Here is a 13486-nt window from a genome sequence, read left to right as displayed (position 1 = left end):
TTCAGGATTTTTCACATGGTGCATCTTTACTTGGTCATGTGTTTGACAGTAGATATCTATCCAGCTTTCTTTTCTGGACTTGGACAGAGGCAGCCAAAATGTAATTTGGCCACTATCATGATTTTTACTTCCTATATGCTCTGTCACATTTCCTATTAGGTAAGATTTGACAGAGATGTCAGCAGTGGACAGGCAGTGTTAGTACTAGAACTGGGGCTGCACATAGCTGGAGTCCTCTTAGCAACCACTTAGCCTGACATTCCAAAGTGTAGAGATAGAAGATACTCTGTTGTTTTTTTCAAGAACATGTGTTCTTCACCCTCCAAATAGAGATCCAGTTTTTCAGAAACACTCCAGTCATGTCCTCACAATAAGCAAGCTATTTGAACCTACTGCTACTTGTCAGCTTCTCATGTGAGAAGCATGAAAGAGTCCCAGGTCTATGTGAGCATTTACCAGCCTTGCACATAGAAAGGAACATTGCTTAAAGCGTATGAAAAGCTTTCCCCAAAGAAAAAGCTTATTTTTTCTTGCAAAGCTCACTCTACTTCGAGCTGCAAGTTGAATAAGGGCATCATGGAGAAAAAAAAAACCCAGTTGTTTGAGAACAGCTGTAATTTTCCACTCTCACTGTTCTCATTTGGTCCCACACAGCAGGTTGTTGCAATATCTCTGGTGATGGCTGCCAGCCCCATGCCACAGCTTGTACAAGGAACAGGACAGATGCTCTCTAAATGTTTTACTTCAGTGCAGTGCTCCAAGCCAAGTGAATCCTCCACTGCTGCTTTTGGCAGGTGACAGAAAAGAGTCTCCTCATTGACACAAGTGTTCTTGAGCTGTGAGTGCATCCTGACAAGGAGTGAGGAGGAGCAGTGGCATCAGCTGCCACAGAAGTGAATAACTGTCCATCTGTCAGTGCTTGTAGGATTTTTGTCAGGAAACTGAGCTTAACTTTTAAAGGTTTTTGTTTTATTGGTTTCTTCAGCACTTGAGAAACATTTAAATAATGAGGACAAAGATTTTCTCAAACCTGTGTCTAACTGGATTCGCACTAGAGCACTATTTTGATGCAAAGTTAGCTGTTCGGGAATGCTGATGTGATTTAGGAACAAAGTCCAATATTGGAAATAACAGAATTGCTAATGTGATAAAATGGGGATGGAGAAAGATGTTCAGTAGAAACCTTCACTTTGTTTCCACTTAGAAGAGTGTAGTTACCTGCAGTATGTGGTATTTTAGTACATATTTAAGTTACATTTTACAGGCAAATATTAAAAAGGCTTGTCTTTAAGATTTTATAAACACAGCTAGATGAAATGCATACTAAAAAACAAAACAAAAAAAAAAGCCTAGACATTGGTAGAATAAAATAAGCTTATACTAGTAAGATGTTAACAATACATATATGTTATTTCTGCTACTTCTAGGTATTCATGAGTGATCTGTCTGTGATTTTATCTGGTTACCATTTGCTTAATTCAATAGGAACACATTATTGAAAAATATTTTAAAATACTTTATTAAAAAAGCTGACAAGAATAGAACCACTAGAACATACAGAATGAAGTAGAACTTCTGATAAAAGTTATTCTTCTTACACTGCTTTTCTGAAGCTGTATAGTGTCTTTTAGAATTAGAAAAGAGAGAATTAGTATTTTAAAATTGAAACTCAATTTTGGCAGTCTAAGTGGTATGAAATATAGGGGGTTTTGTGGTTTCTTTGCCATAAAAAAGTAATTGTTAATTTAATGTTTCCGTGCTGCTCTTCAGTACGACCCTTCCATGTTTGCAGGTAGGCAGAGGCCAACATGTGAGGAAGGAAGGAATTGCAAAGATGACAAATGTAATATGTTTGTTTGACTTCCAGTACAACCTTGATGTCAGAGAGATACAGCTGAAATAAAAAACATTTGTTCTGACATCTGGCATATCTTTTACTGATGATTATCAGGCAGTCTTTAATTTTCCATCACAACTTTGTGGTTAAGTTAACAAGTTGTGCTGCCCTGTGAAGGCATATTAATAAAATAGAACACTAAAGAGTTAGAGGGGCCAGGAATAAAGTAGGGAAGGAAACTGAAACGTGACGGAAGGGCACATCAGCAGGAACCCAGGGCTTACATCCTGGATGCTCAGCTGGTATTGAGCTGATTCCAGCAGGATGTGTTTAAGTCATTTGGTCTATTTCCTGAGTCAATTCAGCGTGCCTAAAGGGATCCCAGATATGCTGTATGAAGGCACGATGGGAAAACTTGTTCTTTCCCAATTTCCCAGCTGTTCTCATTTATTGATCTCTCAAGTAAACAATGCTTAAAGAGAGGTAGCCGTCTCACACCATCAGAATTAATCCATTAATTTACTTTTTGATGGTCTCAACTATGAACATTTATTCAGGTTTTTAAATGGGTTTGTCTTGTGTCCATGTCTGACTTCAGCAGAAGCTCTGAAGAACACTGTATCACTGTTCTTTTAACTGAAATGGTGCAGTTTTCATATTACAGTCTCTTGCTTCAATTTTTGTTTATAAATAATCTATATACAACAGGAGTAGAGAGAGACTTTTTACAATACACACTAGAAAGGAAGGTGGTCCTTTAGGAAAATGAATAAAGCAATAATACACCTTGTGAAGATGAGTGATTTAACATACAGGAGATATTCAGTTTGGGGAGAACCAAACAGTTAATTAGCTTTTCATGTGTTATATTTGACAATGTTTTCTGTGTGAATTGTCCAATAAGACATTTTTGCTCCAAATATTGTAAAATGCAGTTTCACCTCCAAAGAGCTATAAACTAAGTACTTGTCATAGTCAAATGAGCCAAGAAGTTATATCCATTTTATCTCAAAATTTTTTCTCTGTTTGTGTGGCTGGGCCAACAAAATATGTTGTTGTAATTGGAGCTCAGCTGGAGGCCTTGAAATTTTCAGATATTCTGTTTGTAGTTGGTCTGAATTTTAAGCTATATTTGTGCTCCATCCAAACTGTGATTTGACTCTGAGTTAGTAACATCCAGGTATATGTATTTGCAGCATGGAATCTGAACATTCTCAATGGTGCATTATTTCCTGAAAAAAAAAAAGAGATCAGTCAAAAGGATGCAGCAAGCAGATTATACTGCTGAGTATTGCTGCTGTCCTGTGACAAATCTTTTTCAGTCCATCACTCCTTGATTCCCTGACATCCTGAGAAACAGAATTTTACTTAAGCTGCTCTAGGGGAGCACTAAGAGTTTTTACTATGGACCCTGGATTTTTAGTCTCGGTCCAGTATGTTGTACTACAGACTTTATTTTTCAGGTAGCTTTCCATTGGAAGATTTAGCAAGTACCGTCATTTGTGTTTCTCCTGCGTCACGTGAGCTTTCTTCATGGTGTGACCTGGCAGCACTTGAAATTGATACACTCACTTGTCGTCTCAGTATTTTCAGTACAGTTCTCTTGTATCCTTTGCATGCAAAGAAATAGATGAAAGGATCTAGGCAGCAGTTAAAATTCATCAGAAATACGGTATAATGGAGTGACTTCTGGAAAAATTTCTTTTCAGTGCACAAAGGTTCTTGCTGAAGTTTCTTAATCATGTGTTGTATGATTGCAACATGATAAGGAGTAAAGCAGATGATGAACACTATAATTACAAATATGATTGTATTGATGGCTTTTTTGTTTATCCCTGATTTTTCAGTCAGTGGATTTTCCTTGGCAGTTTGAAAAAGTTTGCAGCTAATTTGAGAGTAGCAAAACAGAATAATCCCCAGGGGAATAAGGTACCCTATTAAACAGGCCACAAGAAGTATAAATGGTAGATGTTCTATTTTCTCAAAGTTTGGGTATTCCATACATGTAGTCCTTTCACTTTCTTCATGTGACATGGATTGTATAAGTAATGGGAAAGTCTGACTAAATACAAGAAACCAGACGAAGACACAAATGCCCTTGGCATATTTAATCCTCCTGATCTTGTATCGGAAGGGGTGGACGACAGCGAAGAACCTGTCAATGCTCAGGCACGTCATGAAGTTGACGCCTGCGTAGGTGTTGATGTAGAACAAGAGCGCGGTGATTCGGCACAGCGCTTCCCCAAAGGGCCAGTGAAATCCCATGGCATAGTAGGCTATCCTGGTCGGCAGGGCAATGCAGAACAGCAGGTCGGAGAAGACGAGATTTGTTGAATAGAGGGTAGTGGAGTTGATCTTCTTTCTGTTTTTAAAAATGACAGTGAGGGCAATGGTGTTGCCAAGCACCCCAAGAATCAAGATGGAGCCGTAGAAGACAGACAGTAATATCCGTGCTGTGTCTTTGTGCTCGTATAAGTCACAAGTGGAAACGTTGGTGTCAGAGGCTGTGAAAGAGTCCATTTCTGCAACTGTTGTTGTTGCAGGAAGCTCAGTAGACCTAATGTGAGAAAAAAAAAAGCAGCAAAAGGGAACATTTTGTAAGAAATGTAGATAAACTGCTTCTACGTAACAATGGACAGCTTCTGTTGCAAAATAAGACTGAAAAAATGAAATGAAACTTCATTGCTGTGAAATACTTTTAGAGACTGTCTGAAAACAAACAGATGCCTTCTTTTGCCTTTTTTGTTTTGATCTCAACTGCTTCTCTAATAAAAAAAATTAGATGGGGCAATGTAATAAACCAGTGATGTAATATATTTGCAAAGTGAAGCCTGTAGATGCTCAGGAAGTGGGAGACTGTTTAAAGTAACCTGAGGGGTAAAAAAGAGTCTGAAGAAGCCACATGGTAAAACATCAAATGAATTCCCTAGGAATCAAACAAACAGACAAAATGTTTTAAATGTGTTTCAGTTAATTTTAAGGGAATTTTTGTTCCTAACAATTCATATGGTGATGGTTTAACCTGTTTAGAGAAACTTTTTTTTTTTCTTGGCATTCTTACCATATTGACATTATAATAGAATCATAGATTCATTTAGGTGGGAAAAGACCTTTAAGATCATAGATTCCTACCATAATAACTTGTTTAATTCTCATTTTAAGAATTGGCTTTACCTATTACATACATAAATTCTTAAGACTACTACTTTAATCACTCTTTAGTGACCCTAAGGAGAGATAGTGCAGGTGAACTATTTTACACTTTGTCAATTTGGTAGATTTTAGAAATTGTTTAAACTGTACAGTCATAAATAGCATATAGCATAATAGCATAATAGCAGACAAATAGCAACCAAAGTTGCAAAGTGGTAGTGATTTGGGGGGACTGAAAAATATTTTAAAACGATCCAGCAGAATCTCAGAAGTACAGAGAATCCTGTCCTGTTGATACTGTTTGCAGTGCAAACATTTCCTAGGTCTGCTGTTACTTGACAGCTGTATGGCATAAGCAGGAAACTCAGAAAGGATGGGGCACCTCAAGTTACTCCTCAGACAGGTGTTCCTATGAAAGGGTGCCTCTGACAGACACCAGTTATGGATTTATGCAGCAATCAAAGTAAGAGTGCTTCTGTTTTAACAAAGAATACTACCTGAAGATAAAAGCTGTTGCAATTGGAGTTTTAAGTTTGTCTTGTACCTTTAATTAACATCTCTATGTTATTTCTGAGGATCTGTCATTCAACACACAATATTTACAAGCACTTGTAGCTGGTTGCACTTCCATAAAGTCTTTCTGGGAAATACCTCTCAGTTTTAAGGGATTTAAACCACACATTTTAGAAAGCATTCATTATCCTTTTATTAACTTGTGAAAGCATTAAAAGGTTAGTATTTTCTTTCATGATTTGATGAGATCATCCTGTTTATTTCAGGGCGTTCACAATTAATGGTTCTGTGCAAATAGTAAACCTGCAGATAGTGGATGATGTGTATCAAAATACATTAATTAGTTACATTACATGTTTAAGGAAGAAATTTGACTTTCAGTCCATACATTAGGTCTGTGTTTGCTGTATTCTATAGACAGGAGAGAAGACAGGTGAGTGATTTCTGCCTGATAGATACACAATGTTCTGATTCTTAGATATTTGTGAAGTAAGTACTGCCAGTCAAGAGGTGGGAGTACAGCATTCAGATTGTGTGTCAAATCTGAAGTGGGAGTTCTGTGACTTGAATAAAGGAATTACTCTGGTAAATAACAACTCCAGCTGTAGTGCAGATTTAAAAACATCAGTAATTTGATATTAGTTAATTCTGCATTGTTCGTGCTGTCTTGGTATTTGTGTGTTTGGTGATTGATTAATGCAGTAGTTATTACCCTGATGATAGTTCTGAAATTATTTCCTCCCATCTTTTCCCTTGTAGAAGTATTTAGGATGGCTTTTGTTTTACCTAAGTGTAACAGGTTGCTTTTTGCATAAAATGGTGTGGGTTTGTGTAGGCACCTGTGTATGAGTCAGCGAGGTATTTTGTTTTGTTCCTCATATTTTAATGCTTCTAATTCTTGTTTGCACTCCCAGCATCATGTCCATGTTCTATTAATCTCTTTTTTGAAATTTAGGTAAAATAATTTTGTCAATATATTTAGGAAAGGATAATCTACGATTTGTGATAAACAGTTCAATTGCAGTAACTAGCTAGAGCATATTAAATGCATAATTTTATTTTTGCTTTAAAATTTTGGTTCAAAAATAATGCACATGATTGTCACATCCATTCATGTGTCTTTCTATAAAATTAGTAAAATGTAGAATATCTATTATACAAACACAGTGAACTTTAGTTCAGGAAAAAACCTGTATATTCAGTAAAATATATAATTATATGAAAAAATATATGAAAAATATATAATCAAGAGTAGGATTTCATAAATTGCATGCTACCTAATTTTGTGCTAAGAATTTGGATCTTTAATATAATAAATTAATTTAGAACTTACTAAAAATGGGATGTTCATCCTCACATGTAACTGTGGCTATATGGAGAAGGAGTCCTAGCTGAGGCAGTGTTTGGCAGCAGTTCTATGGCAGGACAAACTGACCACAAATTGATGAGAAGAAAACTGGAGGAGCAGAGCCCATGGATCTTCCAGGGAAGTGTGCAGGCAGCCAGTCTGTGCTCCTTGGCAGGCTCTTGTGCCAGCCCTAGGGGCAAAAAGTATTCTTTTTGATCCTCTGTTATCCCCAAAATATTTTGACTGTTAATGTTTACAATGCTGTAGATGAGTGTTAGTGTTTCCTGTACCTGTAGGTATGTATGTACATTTTTGTACATGTTTGTACATTATGTACATGCTTAGGGGCTACAGTTTCTAAATACATTTATGGCAAAAAAAAAAAAAAAAAAAAAAGGAGAGAGAGATATTTTATCTGGTTCGTGGCCCAAACAGATGATAAAGTTGATACCACCCACCCTAATGTGCATCACCCAAGCTGTGATAACTATTTAGTACTTCTGAACTCTAATTATTTTTGGATGATCTCCATTCACCTCAGCAAGTATTTCAGATTTTCTTGGCAATCTTGGAGAGGGCTTCATTAAAAATAATATTTTCTTCCTGAAAGGTGTCTTGACTATTTAGTAAGATAAGATATTTTTTTTAAAAAACCTATTCCTTGTGTCAGGTTGCTGTTTATTTCTTGGCAGTAATCCTGAGTGATGCACTTATTACACATACAGCATATGACATCCTCTACAGAATGTATCTAGAAAAAGAACATTTTGAATACATGTTGTGAGTTTTGCATTATTGGAGCATAAATGGAGAATGTTACATCCTTACTGCTGCAAACCTCAGACTAGCTGGACATGACTCTTTTAATGAGCTGTGTGCCTGAATAACTCATTAGAACATGGCTATTTACTGTCCCAAATCCAGATGCACCAATGAATTTACCCTCTAGAATCACTACTAAAACTTTTGCTCTTCTAGGTTGTTGGATTAAAGACCCTTCCAGTGGCTTTCCAGGTTTATTAATTATACTTCTTTGAAGTATATACTTGGAAGAAAGATGATATTAATTTCCCTTAGCAATTAAGGAGTTTTAGAAAACAGTACCACAGGTTTTTGGCTTAGATTTACATGCCAAAATGTTAAGGTATTGAAAATTCCTGTCTGTATATCTGTATAGCAAAGAAGGTTGTTCAGGTTTTCACATTTTCTGAGTCTATAAACACTCAGTGACACAGACCACTTACTCCCTATATGTAATCTTCTGCATAGTTCAGATGATATTATTTTAATTATTGTGTATGGATCTTGGTAACTTTTCATTTAAAGCATACTTTCTAAGGTGCTGTTTGTCTTGGAGAACTGAAGAGAAAGCAAATTACCCATTTGTACTTTAGTCTTTGGTTAGTCAACCTCCCTGTTAAAAAAATTGTGTCTCTCGCTTAAATGTCTCTAAAATCAATTTGCAATTGCTGTTTTCATTGAGTCTCTTTACACGATCTCATGGTTTGGGCAATTCAAAGTAAGCTTCTCAAATATTTCACCACAAGGTGAAATAATCCTGTGATGTCTGTTCTAACCCCAGATGTGTCCCACACAGGAATTGGGGTTCCAGATGCCCTTTGATATTAGTGTGCCTGGAGGCAAACTCACCACTACATCCCTGCTTTTTCTGCTCAGTGGATTATGCAAGATAGAGTTGTATAGCATTGCACTGAGGGTTTGTGAAGTTCACTGTTATCCAGGAGCATTTATCTGATTCACTCTGTCATAGGATATCTCCAGTGTAAGGGCATGACCATTGCTCTCTGCTTTGGCCTGGGAGGACCTTATGCCTGGGGGAGTTTAAAATTAATTTTACTGTTATATACTATGCCCAGGCTTGCAAGCAGTGTAGGTTGTTCTATATTGTTCTTTCCCTTGCCATTCTGAAGGCTTAGCACTTTCTGACCAGCAAATTTCTTTAGTCAATTCCCTTAGGAGATTTGCTAGCTAGACAGCTGCTAGTCTGTTCTCTGTACTTCTTGATGTTTCACAGCAATAGAATCCATCTGGGGAAAAAAATCGCAGCACAATAGCAAGCTGCTTACAAAATCTAGCATATCTGAAATCTGTGCAGGTGTCTTTCTAAACCAATATTGTAATTTCATCAAAGAAGGGAAAATAGCTTGTGCAGGAGATTCGTGTTTTGTGAAAACATTTGATTGGCATTAGTAATTTGTTTTATGTTTATGCATTTGTTTTGTGTTTAATAGCCACAGCAAAAGGTGTTTGATGAACAGTCTGGAAGTACTGTGTAATCCAAAGCTCTGCTTCACAGACATGTTCATGATGAGCTTTGTATATAGTATCATAATATTACATACATTTAACTGTTAAGAAGCATAGACTTAAGCTGTGAGCCAGCAATTGCAGTGTTACACCTTAGATTACATGGGTTGGGATTGTGTGCAGGCAGTGGTACAAAGCTCCCTCTGTATGCTAAATAAAATTTCTTCTGGTTCTCATTCCCTGCTTTTGCTGAGGAGCACCATCTGTCCTTTCAGCAGAACAGGGGATATGTAGAAGGCTTTTACTGTGTATTGTATCATAACGTGTGATTTCTCCATATCTCTTCATCATTTTCATTCTTTGAAGATGAATCCCTGGTCTTGTTGTCCCTGGTCCAGTTGCTAATTTAAGGAAACTAATTATATTCTTAGAAAGGCACAGCAGTTCATTAGAAAGATCTCTCCTGTCTCTCTAGACATAGTATGGTTTAATCACTGTGAGATGGACAATATTTCTTTAACAAATCATGTTGGGGGTTAATGTTGTTTTTCTATGCATAAAGAGTATAAATTATTTTAAAGGAATGGTCAGGAAAGAGACTTCTCTTTCCTGCAAGATTCATACATCTTACAGTCTTACATCTTACTATAGATATTGTCTGTGTAGATCTTACATTGTTTTAAAACAGTAGAAGATGGGAAATATGCAGTCCTGTGTTTTTGTAGGTTTAATTTTTTCTCAAAATATTTTTTTTTTCTGTTGACCAGTTATATTTACTGTTTATATTTCTATTTTACCATACAGATGATCTTTATTGTAGAGTGTTTCCTCTGAGAAAAAGGCTTGATTCAACTAAGTTATGTATATTAAAAAGTGTGTGCGCCAAGTTGTATAATAGAATGCTTTGTTAAAATAGAAAGAATGTACACATAAGGTACATAATATGGTCTGTGGACTGGCAGCTGGGGACTGCATGTAGTTTAATAAAATCTGAGGCGAGAGACAGACATGTCTTAAAGCTTCCTCTTTCTTTCTAACACTTTAACACTCATCTGCTTCTAGTGCTTTCTATTAATTTTTTTTTCATAAGCTGTTGAGTTTTGTATTCTAAAGGCCGGTGAGTCAGCCTAATGACCTGAAGGTCGAATCTTCAGGTCACAGCCCACAGGTAATTTTGATGAGAGAGTTTCCAGGTTTTCATCCCTCTTTGTTATAGATCCAAATTTGTTGGTGTACTAAACACAAATTTGTAATGCATACATCATAGAATCCCAAATATGTATTTCATTTATTAAATTGTCTTAACAATGGCTCTAAAGAATTAAAATATTCTTTAACTGCTTAACAGAATATACAAGTGCACAAGACTGTGGGATCTTTGTGGTCCCGCTCTTGTCTATTACTATTGATTTTGCATGACAGTTGTTGTACGACAGTTATATTTGGTGCTAAAAAATAATAGAAACTACAGTAAGTGAGATGGATATAAAAGAAGTTGAGTTGAAGTGCTACATAACTAGTTAAAGAAAAAGTGGAAGTCATTTGACGGGTACACTCTGCTCTTATCTGTTGGATCTCTCTTTACGAGGATGGTCTGTTCTACAAGAAGGTGAAGAGCTATCTAATATAAATAATCTCTGCCAAAAACGCATGCAAATGTGAGGAGCTGTGCTGATACTAAGATTATAAACTTCCCTTCAGTTTGTTGCTTAAGTATACTAAATGTAAAAAGGAGATAGCCTAAAACTAGAGCAAATAAGCAAAATAAAAGTGTGAGCCAATGCAAATTACATTCTTCCTAGAAGAAAAAAAAGTAGTCAAATGAGGATTTGTATTTTACTAATAGAAAACATGCAGACCTTTTTGAGTTTGGGAGTTATATGAAAACTGTACAGTTATATTAGTATTATAGTATATTAGTATATACAGTATTTAATGATAGGGTTTGCAGCTTCAGATTACAGCTTCTATATTAAGTTTATTATTCTCTATTCTCTGAGTCTTCTGACCAGAAAGGAACGAGATTTGAGCTCTTAAAGACTAATTGCCAGGTAAATTTTTAATCCCCTTGTCTCTTCAGGAGCAGCCATGAAAATGTAAGTCAGGTCTCTTGTATTCTTGTGTTCAAAGGCACAGAATGTGCTGTCTTGTTTTTTAAGATACATGCTAGTTGAGTTATTGTCTGTTGAACAGTCTGTATTGTTTTGTCAGTATAATAGGAAAAGTGTATTATTTTAAATTGGGAAGTTGTATAAAAATCATACTACTTGTAATATTTCTTCAGCTTTGTGGCACAGAGATCAGTAATAAGGAGAAAGATGTTTGGTCATAGTAATTCAGAAGAGGAATGCCTTCTAAAAACCTTGAAAGAAATGTGCACTAGAAATTAAAAGAGGAATTAGCTCAAAGCTTTGAATTCTTAAAATGCTCGGTTGCAATGTTCAGACATGAAAAGGGTGAGTAGTTTTCAAGCTGATAATAAAGGCTGTTTTCATAGGCAAGGAACACATGATGGAAACAATCTATGCATTCACAACCACAGTATGGATTTGTTTTAAGGCTCTCTCACTATTATTCTATGAGGTTCAGTGACTTTAGAGCTTCAGTGCTTCCCTTACTACTTCTGCAGTAGTTGTTTCTGTATTAGTATAATTTAAATTAGTGTTACTAAAAAATTGTCTAAGTTAAGACAGTATTAGATGTTTCCCTGTGATTGACAGAAGGCTGTGTTATAAGAAAGGAGTTGGAATAACTTGTTGATGCTGTAGATCAACAGATTCTTTAAATTGAAACTAACTAGCAGCATGTTAATGTATGAATATAAAATATCAGAGAATTTCTTCCATGGGCCTTTCCCATACAAATATAATTTATCCTTCTACCACATGAAAATATCCAGTATAATGCAAAAAAGGAAATATTTCTGGAATTGTTTGCTGTTGCTCAGTGGCAAAGGAGAAAAGTAAAAGTTAGTTCTTTTCTGTACTTACATCTTTGTAGCTTCTTGGCTCCTCTGAGCAGTTAAGGGCATTAACAGGATGGCTTGACTGTGGAGGTTAAGTCCTGCAATTGTTCTCAATAGTGATTACGTGAGTCCTTTGTGGGAGGGGGTGGGTTTTTTCAAGTGCTTAAAAAAACCCAACCCTGATTGTATGCCTGCCTACTGTTTTATGGGATGTGAAAGCATCTATTTTTGATCCTTTTACAATTAGTCTGCTCAAAGAGAGTAATTAGGAACAACACTTCCACCTCCCCACCGACATTACGCACTACTGACTTTCGCAGAAGGGACTTTACCCAGAGGTTTACTTGACGAATTGTTGACCAAATAAAATCCCACTCATAAGTGAGAAACTTTGTTTATATACAATCTGCATTTTAAAATACCTTAATTTCCAGCAAAGAGCTGTGTAATCAGTATGTGCTTTATAAGAGCTTCTTACCCATGAGATCTGATGCAGCCTGAGGAAACCTCAAAACAGACATACCGAGATGCCGTGTTAAGGCAGATGTCTCAAGTGCGTGTGGACATTCCCAGCACGGTTTTAGTACTGTAATGATGAGGATTTACAGAAATGCCTTTCAAAAATACATGAGGGAGCTAAAGAATTCTGGGACTTTGAGAGATTAGTGACAATGTCTGCCTTTGTAAGCTCTTTACTACATTTTTAGCATTGATAATAATAATAATAGTAATTATTATTATTATTAATAATAATAGTAATCATATAAGGTAAATACATGGAAGAGAAAAAGCTTCTAAAACACAAATCTGCTTCCCCTAAAATAATATTGACACAAATGAGTGGCTAGAGAGTAGTAAAGAAATGGGATGTCAGATTGTGGGTTAACCTATTTGTACCTGAAATAACTTTGTTTCTGGGTGAAGAACTTTTAATGTAAGAGTTAAATTGTATGTTTGTTAAGAGGCTTTTGGAGATCAGAGATAGATGGAAAATCCTTTTGTTGGCTGTTAGAGGCTGTGGTTAAGAGTAACCTGGGATTTTCCCCAAAAACTGATACTGATCATTCATGACTGCAAAGGACTATTTCATGATCTCATTTAGTGGCATGATTTTAAACAAACAATAAGGCCCAATAAGGCTATTTTTGGCAGGTCCAACCCATGCAGAGTGTAGGATGCCTCTTTGGAAATGTTAGGGCTGTGTTCACAGTACAGGTGTTAGCTGATATTGTAATAGTGAAGGTGTGTAGAGAGATAGGATCTCTAACAGGTCCATCTCATTAGAAAGCCTCAAGCAAATGCAGAACTAATGGCAAAGTTACTTTGTATTATAGGAAATGTTTTTGCTATAGCAGAACATAGAGCCTTGTGAGCTACTTTTGTACCTACTTGGAGCACTTGG

The 13486-nt window shown here is 36.2% G+C and overlaps 2 protein-coding genes across 2 annotated transcripts in view; one reads left to right on the top strand and one right to left on the bottom strand.

Annotated features, from left to right (window-relative positions):
• UBAC2 (UBA domain containing 2) overlaps window positions 1-13486 on the top strand; it is an 85944-nt gene that overhangs the window by 36957 nt on the left and 35501 nt on the right. The gene's annotated exons all lie outside the window — the stretch shown is intronic.
• Window positions 1502-12245, bottom strand: LOC306800773 (G-protein coupled receptor 183-like). The gene is made up of 2 exons (XM_079303100.1): window positions 12110-12245; window positions 1502-4394 (listed from the first exon to the last, which is right to left on the bottom strand). The coding sequence occupies exons 1-2, from the start codon at window positions 12148-12150 to the stop codon at window positions 3290-3292; spliced, it is 1146 nt and encodes a 381-aa protein (XP_079159226.1). The 5' UTR covers window positions 12151-12245; the 3' UTR covers window positions 1502-3289.

This window comes from Erithacus rubecula (assembly GCF_903797595.1).
Source record: "Erithacus rubecula genome assembly, chromosome: 1".
Lineage (NCBI taxonomy): Eukaryota > Metazoa > Chordata > Aves > Passeriformes > Muscicapidae > Erithacus > Erithacus rubecula.
This window is presented reverse-complemented; position numbering and strand designations above follow the sequence as displayed.

Excerpts from the sequence above, each read along its gene's own strand:
- LOC306800773 (XM_079303100.1), bottom strand. The coding sequence starts at position 12,150 with ATGCCCTTAACTGCTCAGAGGAGCCAAGAAGCTACAAAGAT. Across the intron at positions 4,395-12,109 it reads AGCCAAGAAGCTACAAAGAT|GTCTACTGAGCTTCCTGCAA; the intron begins GTAAGTACAGAA and ends TTCTCACATTAG.